The 20,048-nt window shown below is 30.8% G+C and overlaps 2 protein-coding genes across 2 annotated transcripts; both read right to left on the bottom strand.

The window, feature by feature from the left end:
• Nucleotides 1-2,821: 2,821 nt before the first annotated feature.
• On the bottom strand, nucleotides 2,822-3,480 carry LOC120257363. Its single transcript, XM_039264846.1, has one exon. It carries the CDS (start codon nucleotides 3,363-3,365, stop codon nucleotides 2,946-2,948), a length of 420 nt encoding a protein of 139 aa, XP_039120780.1. The 5' UTR covers nucleotides 3,366-3,480; the 3' UTR covers nucleotides 2,822-2,945.
• A 7,266-nt stretch (nucleotides 3,481-10,746) lies between these two features.
• LOC120255142 lies at nucleotides 10,747-11,166 on the bottom strand. The gene has a single exon (XM_039263030.1). The coding sequence runs from the start codon at nucleotides 11,164-11,166 to the stop codon at nucleotides 10,747-10,749; it is 420 nt and encodes a 139-aa protein (XP_039118964.1).
• Nucleotides 11,167-20,048: the final 8,882 nt, after the last annotated feature.

Genomic DNA, 20,048 nt, shown 5'->3' with positions numbered 1-20,048 from the left:
CATTCAGAATGTAAAAAAAAAAAACCATTTCAAAACTCTCTTCTTCCACCTCTAACGAAGAACATATTTCAGGATGAATAGCATTACTCATAAATAAAAGTTGTGAGATTGGCCAAACATTCAGTACTTAATTTTGTGAACCCAGATCTTGGGTACCCAGGTTTTTGTTTGGTTGGTTTAAGTAAATTTTATATGTAAAAAAAAGTTGGTGGAAAATCTTTAACCGGTCCGGAGGATTTGAACCGAAGTGTGTTAGGCAAGTGATGATGGTTATAAATTAAGATCGATTGGCCAACGGTAAAGAGAATCTTTGAGTTCATGGGATTCTGGTTAAGCATCTTTTCATACATCAATAACTAACTTGAGCACTGGTTCGCTCTAAGCATTTTTCAAATAAGTTTCAGTGGGTAGCTTGACTCTTTATGGGCTGGAGTAGGATTGCGGAGAATAGGTTCGGAGCTCGTCTTGAGAATTGGATTACTACTGAAGCAAACAACCCAATAATGAGAACCAAGACAGTGTAGAGAGAATTAATAATATAGATTATTCAATTTTATTCCACCTAAAATGATTACAAAGCTGGCCTTCAATAAAGATACAACAAAATAAATCTAAGTTTCTTGACAAATTTAAAATAAAAAATTAATTATAGAAACCAAGGGATAATTAAAATGAAAACATTAATCGAACATAAACGAAAGTGTAATCAGACATGAATGGAAAGTTGATGCCGGCCAAGGTCACAGTCTGAAGAAAATTGAAAAAAGATAGGAAGAGAGATAGAGAAAGAGAGAGATTTAAGGGAGATAGGAACAAAGAAATAAGATAAAAAAGATGAGAGCGTAATTATTCTTCTTCCCCTCCATTCATAATTCAAATAGCTATATAAAGTAAAACATAATAAACTCCTAACTAACCCTATCAACATTATCAATTCTATCAAAACTACAAAATAATCATTAGTAAATAATAACCACCAAAGATAGGCTTCATTTCACTGGTGGCCACAAATATTTGTAACTTATATCGCTGTGGTCACAAATGTTTTTTTTGTAACTGGATGATCACATAACTATTTTTCGGTAGCACTCGTGGCCATAAAAAGTTGTTTGGAGGCTATTTCCAATGATTTAGCTAACATGGAGGGGCTATTCCAAGTGACTTGGCTGACGTGGAGGGGTTCCATGTCAGCTAAGTCACCGAAAATAGCCTCCAAACATGCTTTTATGGGCACGGGTGCTACTAGAAAAAAGTTATGTGATCATATGGTTACAAAAAAATATTTATAGCCATAGCGATATAAGTTACAAATATTTGTGGCCACCAGAGAAATGAACACCCAAAGATTAGGAGGATCAAATGAGATCACATGCAACAAAAGTCTTCCATCGTTCATTGAGTGATTTAAATTTCAAATTCAAATATTTTCCAAATGGGTGTGCTCAATTCATTCCATCTCATGGGCTTTGTGCATGTATCTTTGTTTTTTAGTTAGCTCCCACTTTTAATGGGTCTGTATTTAATGTTTTTTTCCAGGTAGTTCTTCCCATGTTCTATATTTTCCTTAGTGTTTTTGTGTTCTTTTTGTATTGATAAAAATGAATAAATCATAATTTATTAAGCAAAACAATATATGCAACATTAAACAACAGTTATAAAAACTACAAAGTAAATAAGTCTAAAAGAAAAGACAAAACCAGTAATGAAAAGAGAACAGACAATAGAAAGAAAGGTGTTGTAGTTAATGAGCAATCCCTCAGACATCAATATCTAGCAGCCCATTTTGGGGGTTGCTAGGTTTCTGACCAGCACTATAAGAGCGTTTTTATTTCTTAAACAATTGCTAAGTGCCCCTACAAAATTAAGGTTTTTTTAATTATCGATAGCACTTTCTCAAGTCTGTATTAATCCAACCAATAAATAAATGATTAATTTTATAGATTAATGATAGATGTGATAAATAAGTGGTATTGAATATAATGTTGTTACTTCCAAGCCAGAAGATTGATGTAGCAAATTGCACTGATAAAAAGTTCCCTAAACCCTTTGACCATTCTTTGGGAGCACAGTATTGGTGTATAAGAGTCTTTTCTTATCATAATGCAGTGAATCAAGACAGAGTTGTACCAAGTTAACATCATAAGTCACAGGGATGGAGATCAGATTATAGACACATGGAAACCTGGAGAGATGTTTCATGCATTAATGAATATACGTCTTATTTTTATATTCTCTTGCTTTCTATATTGCTGTTTTTCTTAATTACTTTATTGTTTGTTTGTCTCTCCATCAGAGAGAGAGAGATGAAACTCCCAAAAGAAATTAAGAATAACAAATTAACCTACCCAAAGTGTTATTACTTAAAGGGTTTCATTACCTTGTATAAAAACTACAAGTTTGATATATATATATATATATATATATGAGAAAAACAAAACTATTATAAATTGTAGTGTTGAAGAAGGAAATTTTCACTTCTCAAGTTCTTTCTTCTTTTTTAATGATCATACTGCAGTAGTGAATCATGATAAAGTTATACCAAATTAATATAATAACTAATAGATGGAGATTATACACATGGAATAGTACTAAAGAGATGTTTCTTGGTAAGCTTGACACAATGTATATATACAAAGTACATCAGCAATTCTCTTGATGATCATTAACTAAAATGCACAAAAACCATTTATTAATATACATAAATTTAAGACAATATTCATCTTCATGACCATCATCATCTCTCAAAATCTTTCCTTTGGTTTTTGTATTAAGATTGAAACCTCAGTAAAATATTTCACCATTTATTCATCATAAACTTCCACTCTATAACATCTTAAAGAAATGACATATAAATCCCTTAACTTAATCAAATGCATGAAAAACAATATCTCCAAAAAGGCTTCAATCAGAACATATATAAATTGTTGTAAATCGTAAGGCAACTCTCATGCAGCAATCTTCATAGCTATTTCCCTCTCCACAGCTCTCTTGAGAAGACTCCCCTCCTCCACCACCATTTGCACGGGCAAAAATCCCAACCCCTCGGCAACAGCCAGCATCATCTTCTTCATCTCAGCCTTAAACTCATCCAAGTCCACAACTCCATCACCATCATGATCAAAGCTTGAAAACAAACCACCATAAACTTGAACAAGCTCTTCATGGCTCAACACATTGTCATCCACACCAAAGTGCTTTTCAAACACCCTCAAGCTCATGAGCTCCTTATTCAACTCAATGTAGGAAAGCCGTCCATCATTATTGGTGTCAAGGTCAGTGAACCATAAATGAATGGCAACGTTGAAGGCCTCTTCGTCTTCGACGAAGCTTCGTATTGTTTCGCCGTCGAGGATCTCTACACTCATTTCCTGATGATCACTTTATATATGTTTTGGTTGTGAGGAAGAGAAGTATCTAATGTCTTGCTTATTTATAGATGTATATACATGGTTGAAGAAAGAGAGAGAGATGGTGAGCATGTTGTTTTACAAGTAATGGTGGGCATAAGACCGCAGGAGGTTATAGTTGAGTTTATATATGTTGACCAAAAGTCAAAATCTATGGAATGAAGTTCAACGATTTCATGACATACATGGAGTCCTTTAGATGCACCGACTAGTACTTTTTCTTTTCTGAATATATTTATATATGTACTTCCGTTGCTCTGAAGTAAAGTATTTAGAATATTCTTTTTTTTGTTCTTGTGCTTTTAAATGGCTGGCAAAAATCAAGTCTTCATTGAACACTCATTAAATTTGAATGAACGAATGGGTCTTGTTTGTGTCTTCTTTTGCTTTTCATGTTGCTGTTCTTACATTTGCCCTTGGGACCCATTCTTGTTTGTATTACTGTGCATGATCAGAAAGTGAGAGAGAGAGGAAACTTTACTAAGCTATACATTAAGAATAGCATGTCTTCACGTAAGGAGTTATTAAATTAGTTTTCCCTCATCGTGTACAAATAAAAGTTGTGAGATTGGCCAACGTACAGTACCTAATTTAGTGAACCCAGATCTTGGGCACCCAGGTTTTGGAATGGTTGGTTTAAGAATATTTTATATGTAAAAAAAGTTGGTGGAAAATCTTTAACCGGTTCGGAGGATTTGAACGAAAGTGTGTTAGGCAAGTGACGACAGTTAAGTTCGATTGACACTACTGTTAAAGAGAATCTTTTGAGTTCATGGAATTCTGGGCGAGCATCTTTTGATAAATCAACAAAAATCTTGATCAACATTTTGGAAATCAGTTTCATTAGGTAGCTTGACTCTTTATGGGCTGCAATAGGATTGCGGAGAATAGGTTCGCAGCTCGCGTTGAGAATTGGATTGCTACCGAAGCAAACAACCCAATAACAAGAATCAAGAAAGTGTACAGAGAATAATAGAGATTATTCAATTTTATTCCTCTCAACATATTGCAATGCTAATATCAAATTGTCTAGGTTATTTGCGCTGAAATAGTAAAAAAACATTATCCGGAAAGTTATGTAGTAAAACTATTGTTAATGGTACTGTAACAATTTTCTATTTATGCATATGTCTTCTATACAATCGAGATGGTTGACTATATAGCTTCCAAATGCCTTTTATATGCACCTATGACACCCATATGCATCCTGAATAATTTCATGTGACCCCTATACAGGCTAAAGACCATCCAAGGTCAAAAACAACCCTCTAGAGTGCGAATACAATCCCTCTTTGTGATCTAGAAATAGGTAAAGACTACAAAGACGACAAATACATACAAACCATGCAAGACACTGATTTAGCATAGAAACCCTACTATACGTACTAATACTCTCTGATTCTCTTGCAAATTTCAAACCTTAGCTTCTTCTCTTCTTCTTCTTCTTGATATTTCTTTTGTCACACCCACCCCTTCTACTGAGGTAAATGTGGCACCCATCAGTTAAAATTCCCTTTTAACTGGAAACTGACACCCTGCTTTTAAACAAAATCGGACCTACAAATCACAATTTACAACTTTTACACCAACTACGGGGTTCAAATACATAAATACCATGAATACGATAATTCAAATTTGCGGGTACTAACCGCTACGAGATCACAACAACAATAAATAGAAAGAAAGATATGGGACCCACTGCAATCTTGGACTCAACCTGACTAGCACTATAGTCGAACATGCAATCTAGGGTCCTTCTCCTGCAGACTCTGACAGACATTCGAGTTGGTTGGTAGTGACTTAATAATTTTAAATACTTAAATACTGATGTATATAAAGTATATAAATACCAACTGCTCAAATAATTTTTCCAACTTTTTCCAAAAATACCGAATTCTAGCAAAAATACAATTCTTAAAGAACTCTTGAAACATAAATTCAACATAAATCAACATCAATTTGATTTTTCTCGGAAAACACAAATTTTGTGAGTCCCAGTCTCATCACGATTCAAAAAAATATAACATAAATCTCAAATTCAAAAATAAAGCAATACCCAACACTCACCCGACGATAACATGGTCTAGAAAACTCTCTAAACCCTCGCCGTGGCGCTGCTAGGGTTCGAGCCGTCGAGGAACTCATGTCCTTAACGTTGACCCATCGGTTTACCGGTCGGTGACCTCGGCTACCCGATGAATATCTAGTCAGGGCTCTACGCTCCCACCGAGCCGGCCCTCGTAGAAATCAACACCCGGGTCCACCACGCCACCTCTAAAGGGCTGGCCCGTGGGGAACCCACTCTCGCAGATGAGTCGGGCCTTAGCCCGCCGTCACCGTCCAAAACCATCAAGTAGATACAAACGAATAATACAATCGATATAAATCATATCACAGGATCCTTATCCAGGACAAGCATTCACATCATGGAAATAACCATTATTTTCCACAAAGCCAATGTCAAAAGTATAACAATGTATAATACCAGTAAAGATCCATAATACCATTCCTATACCAGGAATGAAAACCAGTTCCACAAATATTGTCGGTAAAAACATTTTAATACGCGCACATGATTTCACAAATCATTCCAAATCAAAGCAGCATATGTACCCATCCAAAAATAAATACATGAATTGAATAATTAAATCACGTATACATGTATTTCCACTATTCACAAATACGTATAATTATACAAAACTGATGTATCTATACGATTATCATGGCACATCGTAGGAAAATAAATATAAGTATATTTCGACCTTATACGCAATTAAACATGATAAAATGAAATACTTAAACATTTATTTCCAAAATACTAGCCATTAAACAATTATTTCAAAATAATAATAATAATTTATTTATTTAAAAATAATAGCCACTACTAACTCACCCTGTCTCCTTGGGTTTCTTGCTAGACCTCGAACTCCCTCCCAAGTCTAATCAACACCTAACGAGGATAACATAATAAAAATAAATAAACAATTATGACAACTAAAAACACATAATGGAACCCAACGAGAAAAATACATGAAAAGCAATAACCCGACTCTTTAATTGGGCTCACTCACTCCAATCGGTTCAAACCCCGACCTTGCATAATCAAATTGGTCTCCAATTGCACTTAAGCCAACTCAATTTGGGCTAGACCATTCTGAACCAACCTGAACCAACCTCAATTCCATTGAACCAAGCTCAATTGCACTGAACCAAGCTTAATTGCACTGAACCAAACTCAATCAAACTGAACCAGCTTGAACCAACTCAATTCTTATTCAAAAATCCATTGAATCAACTTGGTTCAGTCCAAAAACCCTTAACCCAAATCAACTGAACCAAACCCAAACCATCTCAACTTGATTTGATCAGCCCATCTCAACCAAATCAATTCAATTCAACCAATTCAATTCCAACTTGGTTTGATCCAACCAAATCAACTTGGCTAACTCAACCCATTTCAATCTAACCATTATCATTTAACCATTATCTAAACTCCTAATCATCATAATCATCAACTTAATTAACTAAACCAAACCCCTAATCTCGGTGCTACAGTAATTACTACGATAGAAACCGAAAATCTCATCCTCTATTCAAGCTAGATTCATCACAAATACAAGTATTTTTCCAAATAACTTCAAGTATTCAACATCAATCAACAATAAACCATGCTTTTACCATTCAAAACCAAACTAAACTCATAAAAACAAGCTAAAATTTAGCATGGTTGCTCAAGCTTTTTAATTAAAATTTATACATCATTTAAACCGAAATAAACCTTACCAAGGACTCCGGCGAACTCTCTCCGGCGATCTCCAAGTTCTCCACCTCAAATATCCTATTTTCCTCTCATTTCTTCATTTTTTTTTTGTTTTTTAACTCTCGGGTTACTGTAGCAAAATGGTGGAGAAGAAGATGAACAACACAAGCTCTAGATTTTTCTCTCAATTAACTCTTCAGCCGAAATTCACTTTTAGTCCCTGAAAAGATAATTTCTTACAAAACAGTCCCTGAAAAACTCCCAAATGCTCCTTGAATTATGAAATAGTATTCTCAAAAGGTCCTTTCAAATTACCCAACGGTCCCCAGGTTATAACACAATATTTTAAAAAGATCCCTTCCATCTTACCTTTCAGTCCTCGGTTTCCATAAACATTTCATGTCCATCCTTTTCATTTATTCTTTAACCCAAAATCTTTTAAAAACTTTTACATTTAAGTCCTTGTTCTTTCCACTTGGGGTTTCTCAACAAGATTACTCTGTAGAAAAATCTTACTGCAACTGTAGTAATACCCTAAATATATTTTTTCAGTAATTATCCAAAGGTTCAGGGTATTACATCTTTTCTCCCTCAATTCTTGCTAGAGTGATCTGAACTTTTTCATCCACTTATCACACACACACTCCTCGTACTCTCTAATGAATGAGAGAATTCATTAAGAATAATTAGTCTTTGAATTTACCATTTTGCACCTTGCCTTTCACATTATTGACATAGCTTCTTTTTTTTCATCATCATGGGTTTGGAGCACATTTATTCCATCTAACCCACAAATGGGCTGGATTCAACATAAATAAACAACAAAATAAATCTAAGTTTGTTGACAAATTTAAAATAGAAAATTAATTATAGAAATCAAGGGATAATTAAAATGAAAACATTAATCGAACATGAATGAAAGTCTAATTAGACATTAATAGAAAGTCTTCCATCATTGATTGAGTGATTTAAATTTCAAATTCAAATATTTGCAAAATTGGTGTGCTCAATTCATTCCATTTCATGGGCTTTGTGTATCTTTATTTTTTAGTTAGCTCCCACTCCAAATGGATTTTTATTTAATGTTTTTTCCCGGTAGTTCTTCCCATGTTTTGTATTTCCTTAGTGTTTTTTTTGTGTTCATTTGTAATTTTTTTTTTATAAAATGAATAAATCATAATTTAGTAAGCAAAGCAATACATGTAACATTAAAGGACATTTATAAAAACTACATAGTAGATAAGCCGGAAAACAAGACAAATTAAGGTAATAATGGAAAAGGAACAAACAATATAAAGAAAGGTGTATAGTCAACCATCAATCTCTCAAGGATCAATAACTCGCAACCCACTTAGGGGGTAGCTAGGATTTTGACTAGCATTGTAAGAGGGTCCTTATTTCTAAAACATCGGCTAGCTAAGGGCCTGTTGGAAACTATGATGGGCCAAAATATGCTAAAAAAATAGATAGTAGGAAGAAAAAGATAAAATACCACTCGATAATATGAACTTTATTCAAATCTTCAAACCTCTTCATCTAAACACTACATAGCTAGCCTCTTATATAGGCTTTACATAAACCTTTGAATTTCTATAACTCCCATAATAATTCATGTAACACATGACCATTGATCTTCATATTCCTCAATTCCTAACCTTTCATATTCTTTAACTTATGTCTTATAATGACCCCACATTATTAACCCATATGATTATTTATGTTTAAGTTTATTTCCAACATCCCCCTTAAACTTAAACATTTTGTTAAACATGACAAGCACAACCTTTTGGACAAACACGAATACTATTTGATGACCAGGAATTAAGTTCTTCCTCTGGATCTAAATCCGCCATTCTTTCTTTTAACTCCTTCAACTCTTTACTGGTTTCAATGAGGCTTTTCCACAACTCTTCATTAGCCTTCTTCAAGTCTTCAAACTCATGCTTGAGTTCAACCAACTCTTCTTCATTTATATCTTTCACAATAATGTTGTAGTATTGTCCTAGATGCTTTATCACTCGCACTGAGGCATCATTCTCAGCATCTTTATTTGCGTAAGCATGAGGTCCACATATTTTATGACTTCCTTGCTTGTCCTCAAACCTTATTATCACAACAAAATTAGGTAAGTAGTCAAGACCATTTCGTTCACATTCATACCTTGGAGATGGAAGATTTAGTTTTTCTAATATCTCCTTGAGCATTGCCTTGAATTGCGATGACACAACAACTGGTCTTCCATTCTCCATTTCTCTTCTCTTAACTATCTTCTTCAGTCTTCTTTCTTCGTGGAGCTTTGCTCACAGCTCACACCTTTCTTCTTCGACTTTGCCTTCAAGTCGGTTGACTTGTACTTCAAGCTTCTAGCCTGCCTTTGGCTTCACTTCTACAAGCTTAAGTCTCAGAGGTCCTCTATGGAGAATCAACTATCGATACTGCCACTTGTCTCTTATGGAGAGAGACTTCCTATTGATATTGCCACGTCGTTGGTCAAACTCTTTAACCAGTTCTTTGACTGAAACGTTGTTATGATTGACGAATGTTTACTAACTTTTCAACAAGGCTTTGGCACAACTGTTGGGAATGACAAAAGTTCACCAACTCTTCAACTTATCTCTTATACCATTGTTGGAAATGACGATGGGTCAAAATATGCTCAAAAAGAGCTAGTAGGAAGAGGAAGATAAAATACCACTCGATAATATAAATTTTATTTAAATCTTCAAACCTCTTCATCAAAACACTGCATAGCTTTTAGAGCTTCTATAACTCCCATAATAATTCTTTAACTTATGTCTCATAATAACCCCACATTATTAACCCAATATAATTATTTATGTTTAAGTTTATTTCCAAAAGGGCTCTACAAAAGTAAGACTTTCTTTTATTCGTCGATAGTATTTTCTCAAATTTGAGCTTTTTGATCACATGAAATTGCATTAATTCAACCAATAAATAAGTGATTAATTTTATAAATTAATGATAGGTGTAATAAGTAAGTGCGATGATGCAATTGTTACTTTCAAAACAGATGATACAGCAAATTGCACGGATAAAAAAAAAATTCCCATGACCCTTTGACCACACTCTTTGGCAGCACAGTATTTGGTGTACAATTGTCTTTTCTGATCACAATGCACTAAATCAAGACAGAGTTATGCCAAGTCAACAAGTATGTCACAGTGATGGACATCAGATTATAGACACATGGAAACCTGGAGAGATGTTCCTTGGAATATATATATATATATATATGCACATCACTCATTCTGTCATGTGAGTTTTAGGCAATCATCTTCATGGACTGCTTCATCTCTCCCAAGCTTTGCTTTGGTTTCAATGTTTGATTTTTATATGAACCATTAAATTAATTAACCTCAGTGAAATTTTTCATCATTTATTCATCATAAGCTTCCACTCCATAACATTTTAAAAAAATAACATCATAAACTTTCACTCCATATATATATATATAGCTCAATCAAATACATGAAATCTTTAAAAGAGTTCAATCCGAACATATACGTACGTATTGTTATAGAACACATAAAGCAAAGTTCATGCAAGTTCATGCATGCTTCATGCAGCAATCTTCATGGCTATTTCTCTCTCCACAGCTCTCTTGAGAAGACTCCCCTCCTCAACCACCATTTGCACCGGCAAAAACCCTAACCCCTCAGCAATGGCCAGCATCATCTTCTTCATCTCAGCCTTAAACTCCTCCAAGTCCACAACTCCATCACCATCATGATCAAAGCTTGAAAACAGTCCTCCATGGACTTGAGCAAGCTCTTCATGGCTCAACACATTATCATCCACACCAAAGTGTTTTTCGAACACCCTCAAGCTCGTGATCTCCTTCTTCAACTCAACGTAGGAGAGACGGCCATCGTTATTGGTATCGAGGTCTGTGAACCATAAATTAATGGCAACGTTGAAGGCCTCTTCGTCTTCGACGAAGCTTCGTATTGTTTCACCGTCGAGGACCTCTACACTCATTTTCTGATGATCTCTTTGATATATGTTTTGGTTGTGATGAAGAGAGGGGTCTATTATATATGTTGTCTATTTATAAATGCATAGTTGAAGAGAGAAAGATAAATGGTGAGCATGTTGTTTTTAGATGGAGGGAAATCAAAATATGTGGGCATATGACCACAGAGTAGGACATATACACACTAGAAAGATGATGGTTGAGTCTAGAAAGTCAAAAGAACAAAATTTGTGTAACGTGTTGACAAAATGTCAAACATTTATGGCCTTAAGGTCAACAACATTCTTTGGCATGGACTGCTATATCATGTAGATGCACCGAGTTTGGGTTTTTCTTTTCTTTTCTTTTCTTTTTGTTTTTAAAATATATGAGCACTTTCTTTGCTCTAAAGTGTTCGCATGTTCTAAAACCATTAGCAATCTTAGAAAGAGATTATTATGTCTGCATTCAATACTTATTTGCAACACTTGGATTTTAGTTTGAGAGGAGAATGTTCTGTGCATGAATGAATAGGTCACTACAACAAATTTGTCAATTAAGGACATTCATCATAATATCACTAAATAACATATTTTTGTCACTAAAAATATTTTGTGACGTTTTTTTTAGTCATCGCGGTATGCGTCCTAATCTCCGTCATTAAAGGGTTAATGTGACGATTTCAGTGGATTGATCACGCATGATCATAACTTTTATATGACAAAAATTGTGATATGTCATCAAATTCAACAATTATCTCGTGACACTTATTATTTGTCACAAAAATATTACGATAATTTATTACATAAAAATGTTATAAATTGTCTCATTAAATATGAAGTAAAATTTTGGAATTTTTGTGACATTCTTCTTATCATCACGTGATATGTAGCGGAAATTTTTCATGCATATCGTACTTAAAAACGTCGTAAAAATGTTATAAATTGTCATTAAATATGAAGTAAAAATTTTTAAATTTTGTGACATTATTTCAATGATCACATAATAAGTAGACAAAAATGTTTGTCTTATGTATTGTACAACAAATCGCTCATAAAATGCTATAAATTATCACTAAATATGAAGTTAAATTTTAAAATTTTGTGACATTATTCTATTGATCACATAATACATGATGAAAATGTTTGTCACATATTGTACTACAAAAGCGTCATAAATTGTTACACATTGTCACCAAATACGAAGTAAAATTTTGAAATTTTGTGACATTTTTCTAATGATCACATAATAAAGTGGCACTTTAAATGTTTGTCATATATTAGCTAACAAAAGCGTCATAAAAAGTATAATAGTTATGTCATAAAAATTGACTATAATATCATTTGTGATACTTTAATAATGTCACATATTAATTTTTGTGATGTAACAATTAATTGAATATCATCTTATTCTTGATAATTTTTTTAATGTAGTTTTGAAAATGTCACAAATTAATATTTTTATAATATAAATTATTTTAAAAAAATTATTTTTAATAAAAAAATATCAATATTAAATAATACTATGATACAAATACATATTAGAGGGCATTGTATTATTATAAGTAATTTGTCAAATGTATCATAAGTAAATAAAAATAAATATTTTTTTATTCAAAAATAATAAAATCAATAAGTAACATGGACTCACAAAAGCTGAAATATCATAAAAAGTCCTAATGACAATAAAAACTTATAGCTTTTTAAAGATGCATATCAAACTAGATAATTTCACTGTAGCCTCCATTCGAACTCTTAATTTTAACTCTTGTGTTGATGGTACTTACAGTCGAATAAGAGCTTGTCTCATTATGACCTTAAAATCAATATTTTTTTAACAAACAAATGATAATATTAATTCATAATAAGGGTAAATAGTTGAACTTTAAAGTAGACAAGGAAGTTTGATTATGCATATACCTGAAAATTGAGGAATGGGCACTTGGATTCCAATAGCTAATAAAGCTTGAGTCATAGCTTGCATTTGATTTCGAATCACGTTATAATTTGACTTATATTGTTGGAGCTCATCTTGTATCTCTGTAAGAGTTTCTTTTGACCTAGCAAAGCTGACATTTGAGACTTTTTCAATAGGCTTAGGTCCATATCCAAATCCTTTAATGTATCCTGAGGTAGTACCAAGTACTTCATCAACTATTGCATCAATGTTTTTCTGGTTGTGATCCTTCTTCTCCAAGTAATGCTAATTTATCAACCATCATTTTCTAGAAATTAAAAAGAAATATTAACTAACAAGCAATCTTATTAAATAAATAAATAAATTCTTCTTGTGAAAGATCTAACATAAGGTATTTGAGCCTCAGATGTTAACCATCCTTTACTCTCTGAATAGTGAGTCGACTTGAAAACATCCATTCTATTCAGTTCTTGATCGTCCTTATGCTATATAGTTATAAAATTAATAAACTTACATAGAATTAATCATTCAAACAAAAACTGACAGTTAAATAATGTACGAAAACAATAATAATTTACCAAAGTAAAGTGACTTGCAACAAATGCCCTTGATCCTTGATTATGAGTAAACTTTACTTCTTGTCTAGCCCCTTTGGTTGATTTCACACCTCCTCTTTATTTTTTTGAATGAATGAAAAAAACAAATATAGTCATGATATACATAATTATATCAAAACCACTATTAAATAAAATTTTCTAGTAAAAAAATAAAAAATCATATGGTGTAAATTAATTAGTAAATGGATAAGAAATAATACCTTGTAATTGGAATCACTAAATAAATTACAGAGATCTTCTCATTTTTCTTGCATCAAAATGGAACTTTGGAAACAAAATGATCATGAATATAAGTGAATATAATAAGAACCTAAAGAGTAATAATAAATCATCATTTGTATATAAACCCTTTTTTATTTTCACAATTAAAGTGTGGTACTAGGTAATCAAATATCTATTCTTACAAATATATCTATATAAATATAATGTTTGAGTGATAAATACTACACAAGATGCACATGCTTGTTATTAATATAGCTCCTTCCACGGGTCTTCTTATTTAAAAAACAAATTACCCATGCATTTGCATGATTCAATCAAACTTTGACTCCTCCTTTCATAATTAACATACATAATACTAAACAATTCCTAAATAAAATACATAATACTAAACAATAACATATGTTGAAAACAATTTTGGTAAATATCAAATTAACATAAACAATTTTTATTACTTGATATTTAATCAACTATTAAATAAACATCAAAGATGAATTACATGAATACATAAACATATATGCAATAAATTAAAATTACCTTGGAAATTCAACAAGTGCAAAATCCTCCGATGTGGATACACCCAATACTTTTAAATAACTAGTATGAATAATAGAGTTTTTCTTATAGATTTGTTTTTATAGAAATATTTGAGTAATATGATAAGCATAAAGCAATTAGATAAATTAAAAATTTAAAAATATATAATAATCTCTAAATCATTAGTAAATTTGACCATATTAATTTTTATAATTACCATAATATTTGTTTTTATTTATTAAATTACCTAAAAGTAAATGATTATCCCAATTTTGAAAGCCGTTTATATTTGGGTATGGCCCTAAGTAAACTAAAATTTATTTTAATTATTTATCAAAAATACTATAATAAATTTAACAATTTTTAAAAATATATATGGCGACTTAATTATGTTTATAATAACAAAAAATACTGGTTTTGGACTGTTAGATGTCTATATTCATATTTTTAATTAATTAATTAATTAAATTTAATATTTTTGTTTATTTGAAATTATGAGATGAAGTGTGAATATGGAATCAATAATAGAAAAAAATAAGGAAAAAGCATAAAAGAGAATTTAACTAAAATAAGGTGTTAAAAGATATAGAAAGGAAAACTACATAAAAGATCATCTCTAAAAATCAAATAGGCCAATCATTACATAGTTCAAGACTAAAATATTATGATAATTACCAAAGACCCAACATACAAAACATTCAATAGAAGTTATCGGGATAAATCTTTAACATACTCCTTATCACTTTTTTTTTTCTCCTTTTCTTCTACATTGTCATCTTCATAGTCATCCTCAACAAACTTGTTCAAATCAATGATTGAAATTAATTTCTTTTTTTCTTATTTTTGTTTGAACTAAACTTTCTTTTCATCAGCACCATTGCTTAAATCTAATTGATGCATTATGGCAGCACTTTCAATAGAGTCATATGCCACCTCATCTACAATACCTTCTAATGGGTGCGAGACAACCTCCGTTGAAACATCTTCAAAAAAATCTTCAACTTCTTTCATTACAATATATGGATCCATTACAACTACAAAATAAATAAATAAAATAAAACTTGCATGCTCTTATAATTTGAATGCATACACTATTGCAATATCAAAAAAAATTATGAACGAATAATAGTCAAGAGAGACATGCCTGACATGATTCTTCATTAATATATGTAAGGCTTCAATCTTAATATAGGTGAAAGTTAACTATATAAAAACATAAATTAGGTTTAATAAAAAGATATAAATAAATTAGGGGTTCAATCTAAAAAATATACCATCAATATAAATATATATAAATTAATTTCAAATTTTAGTTTCATATTTAATTTTAAAAAAGTTATTAGAATATAAGTATATTAAAATAATTTCTATTTTTATTTTCATATTTAATTTTAAAAAAATTATTCGATTGGGATATATCTATATTAAAGAAATTCAATGTTTAGTTCATATATTACCAATTTACCACTCGTACATAAATCTCTCTCTACATTGTATTGATAAATTCTGTTCTTAATCAATGTAGAACTTACCATTGATTCAATTTTCTTAATATATAATATATATCAAATCGCAATTTTTTTTAAATATTGTACTTAACAACCCACGTTCACTAAACCACAATTATTGACTTTCAATTGCCACACATTCCTATATTATCCAAAACAAAAAAAATAAATAACTAAAATAGATGATAAGTATGATGCAATGGTAAGATCAATTTACTCTCTCTATCCAAATATGAAGAGAAGTATTGTTTATTTATTATTTTATCTCATAATATATAATAAGATTAATTTTTTTAAAATAATATATTTTATCTTAATTTATAGAGAACATAAAAAAATTTCATTAAAAACATATTATTTAATTATTTTATTAATTTTAATATAATAATTTAAATAATAAATAATAAAAAAATATATAGTGGGAGGGGTTGCGCCATCGGGGTTAGTAACCCAATTCCGGGTTTATATCTCACATTAAAAAACATATTATTTAATTATTTTATTAATTTTAATATAATAATTTAAATAATAAATAATAAAAAAAAATATAGTGGGAAGGTTAATAACCCCGGCATCGGGGTTACTATCTCCCATTAAAAACCTATTATTTAGTTATTTTATTAATTTTAATATAATAATTTAGTATTATTCATATATTATATTATTTTAAAAAAAATATTTATTTTAAAATATAATTTTAAAAATGTGTTATTTATTTATTTTTAATAATTATATTTAACAATTTATTAAATATAAATAGTAATTTTTGAAAATAGTAATTTTTTATGCTATATATATAGATTAGTTAAATATCAAAATGATAATTTTTTGCTTTGAATCCAAATTAAAACTATCGTATTAATTTATAAAAAATTATTATGTTTGGAATATATAGTAAAGAGAGAGGGGTCCTTCTAGAAACATTTATTAATATTTTATATGCATAAATAAATATGAAATGTACTAACAAAATCTACTAAAAATCTTACCAACAAAAATCTTATAAACAGTTTAAAAATGTTATAGATAGTTTAAAAACCTTTAATCTAAAATTTACAAATATCATGAGCAGTTTCAAATTCTTTAATTTAAAATTTAAAAATCTTATGGATAGTTTCAAAATGGTATAGATATTTTAAAAATATTTAATTTAAAATTTAAAAATCTTATGAGCAGTTCAAAAATTTTTAATTTAAAATTGAAAAAACCTTTGGACGAAAAATGAAATATATTAATAAATAATCGATGGTATGAAGAATAATGAAGTAATGGAATTATTATTTATTTAATCTCTTTATCCAAATAGGAATATAATTATTATTTATTTGTAAAAAAACAAAATTGCCTATATATATGACATGGTTTCTAATTGGATCCGTTACTTTTCTATTTTAAAAATTATATTTTTAAATTAAAATTGTAACTATGGTATACTGTATACATCAGTGTTAGTGGAATCATATTAAAATTTTGTTTTGAATAAGTGATTTTAAAATTCATTAAAAAAATAATAATATTAATCATGTAATATATTTTCCACTCAATATTTAAGTGTTTACTAAAAGTATTATTGTTTATGTTCTAATAATAATTAATATTTTTTTACAAAAAGATAAATATCAGTGGCAGATAATTAATACTCTTAAATTAATCAACAAGTGATGGCATTCATTAATATCATCACACAATTTAATATTTATTTATGATAAAAATATATTGTCATTATTAATTATATTTTTGTTATAAAATTGCATGTCACAAAAATTAATTAATAAATGGAAAAATTAAAATTGTCATTGATGGTACACATTAGTATTAGTGGCATTATATTAAAAAACAAAAATAATATTAATTGCCTAATATATTTGCCACTCAATATTTCATTCATTTTATAAGTATTATTGTTTATGTCATTTAATACTTATATCTTCTAATAATAATAATAAATATTTCATTATAAAAAAAGAAAAATATTAGCTGTAGATAGTTAATATCATTAAGTTAATCAACAAGTAGCTAATGTAATATTTGTTTGTGACAATAATATAATGTCATTATTAATTATATTTTTGTGACAAATCTGCCTAGTCACAAAAATTAATTTAGATAAATGACAAAATTAAAATTGTCATTAATAGTACACATTATTATTAGTGACATTATATTAAATTTTATGTCAAATAATATACTTTAGAATTTGTCACAAAAAAACATATTATTAATAACACGACATGTTCGTCATTGAATATTTAAGTTGTCACTAAAAATATTTCCCTCCATCTTCAATTGGTTCGAAGATTTGGGGCCAAGTTTTTTGTGACATTATCATATGACAATTTAAAATATTGTCACATAAAATACTTGTTTTAAGGAAGTGAGCGACAAAATAATGTTTTTGTCACGTTATGTCAGTTCTTGTGACAAAAATCTAATGTGTCACAATGTAATTTGTCACTAATTGACAAATTTGTTGTAGTGGGTTAATTTCTTTAATTTGTATCTTATTTTGCTTCTCATGCATGTTGCTATATATATTTAATTCTTACTTCGCTTCTTGGCAACTTCAGCATTTCTCTGTTTGATTGATCTCTGTTCTAATTGCATGAAATTTTTATACAAAACATTAAATATATATATTAACAATTAATTAAACTTAATTAGTAAAATATTAATTCATCATTTATTCCTCATAAACTTCTATGGCATGCTAAAGAAGCAACATATAAAACCTATACCTTAATCAAATGCATGAAAAACAATATCATTAGTTAAAATACTTCAATTGATCAAACATTAAATATAGTTATAGATCATAAGGGAATGTTCAAGCTTCATGGCAATTACTCATAGAGTTAAATTTCTTCCTCATCCACCAGTTGCAACCGAGAAAGTAAAAAACTACTGGTAATGTTGTTGACCAAGTTTGTTGCAAGGTGCTTGAAATAATGCCTGATGAAGCTGATTGGTCAAAGTCGGAAGAATTAAAAGTAAAAGAGCTCATGAGGAAGTTGACTTGTCAACTAGCCAATGAAGATGAAGGATCTCCACTATCAGTCCAGGAGACACTCCATTAAGTTACACCGGCGAAGCCACCAATGAGAGCATGTGATCGTGATCTTCATCGTACTGATGTAGTAATTATTAAGTTAACTTTTGTACTATGTTATCCTATTAGATCTTTTTGTGTTGGAACTTTACCACCATGATGATGAAACCTTTATGAAATTTAAAATGAATGGATCTATGCTTAGTAGCTTTTGACTTTTGAGCAAGACATTCTGATCTTTAGTGCTCCAGTTTTTAACTTTTATTTTCTCAGTTGTGTATCTTTTTAGTGACCAATTTTTCATAGTCGATCCTGAACAGTGGTATCAGAGCTGGTTTTTCGGCAGGTGCAGATGGTGTCGAACGAGAGCAACTTAATTAGCAGGGGTCTCAGGACCAGCTGTATCCGTCTTCGATGATGAAGACTATGATCTTTGGTGCTTAATGATGAAAACCTTGTTCCGTTCGCAAGAACTCTAGGAGCTAATTGAAAAGGGCTTCTCGGAGAAGAAGGAAGAAGCTAAGGTGAGGGAGAACAAGAAGAAGGATGCTAAGGCGTTGTTCTTCATGCAACAAGCCCTCTCACGGCCTATTTTGGCCTGTATTGCTTCAGCAAACACTGCACATGAGGCATGGACTGCTTTGAAGAATGTTGTTCATGGCAACCCCAAGGTGATGGCGGTCAAGCTCCAAACATTGAGGCAAGATTTTGAGAACCTCAGGATAAAGAACACAGAGTCAGTTCAGAGCTATATCACAAGGGTTATGGAACTGGAAAATCAAATGAAAAGCTTGGGAGACACCGTACCAGAAGCTATGGTTGTTGGGAAGCTGCTGAGAATCTTGGGACCCAAGTTTAACATGTTGTCACCGCCATAGAAGAGTCCAAGGACCTCACGAAGCTCACCATGGAAGATGTGAGTGGGTCTATGATAGCTCATGAAGCCAGGCTGCAGAGACATGCTAATGACCAAACCGAAAAAGAACAGAAAGCTCTTCATGTTAAAGGTAAATCATCAAGTGCCAGCGATAAAGAAAAGACACCTATCAGAGGCCGCGGAAGGG

Source organism: Dioscorea cayenensis, chromosome 3, assembly GCF_009730915.1.
Source record: "Dioscorea cayenensis subsp. rotundata cultivar TDr96_F1 chromosome 3, TDr96_F1_v2_PseudoChromosome.rev07_lg8_w22 25.fasta, whole genome shotgun sequence".
In the NCBI taxonomy this organism is placed as follows: domain Eukaryota; kingdom Viridiplantae; phylum Streptophyta; class Magnoliopsida; order Dioscoreales; family Dioscoreaceae; genus Dioscorea; species Dioscorea cayenensis.
The sequence above is the reverse complement of the archived record's forward strand: the minus strand, read 5'-3'. Positions and strand labels throughout refer to the sequence as shown.

Coding starts and splice junctions, on each gene's coding strand:
- LOC120257363 (XM_039264846.1), bottom strand. CDS start 3,365: ATGAGTGTAGAGATCCTCGACGGCGAAACAATACGAAGCTTCGTCGAA.
- LOC120255142 (XM_039263030.1), bottom strand. CDS start 11,166: ATGAGTGTAGAGGTCCTCGACGGTGAAACAATACGAAGCTTCGTCGAA.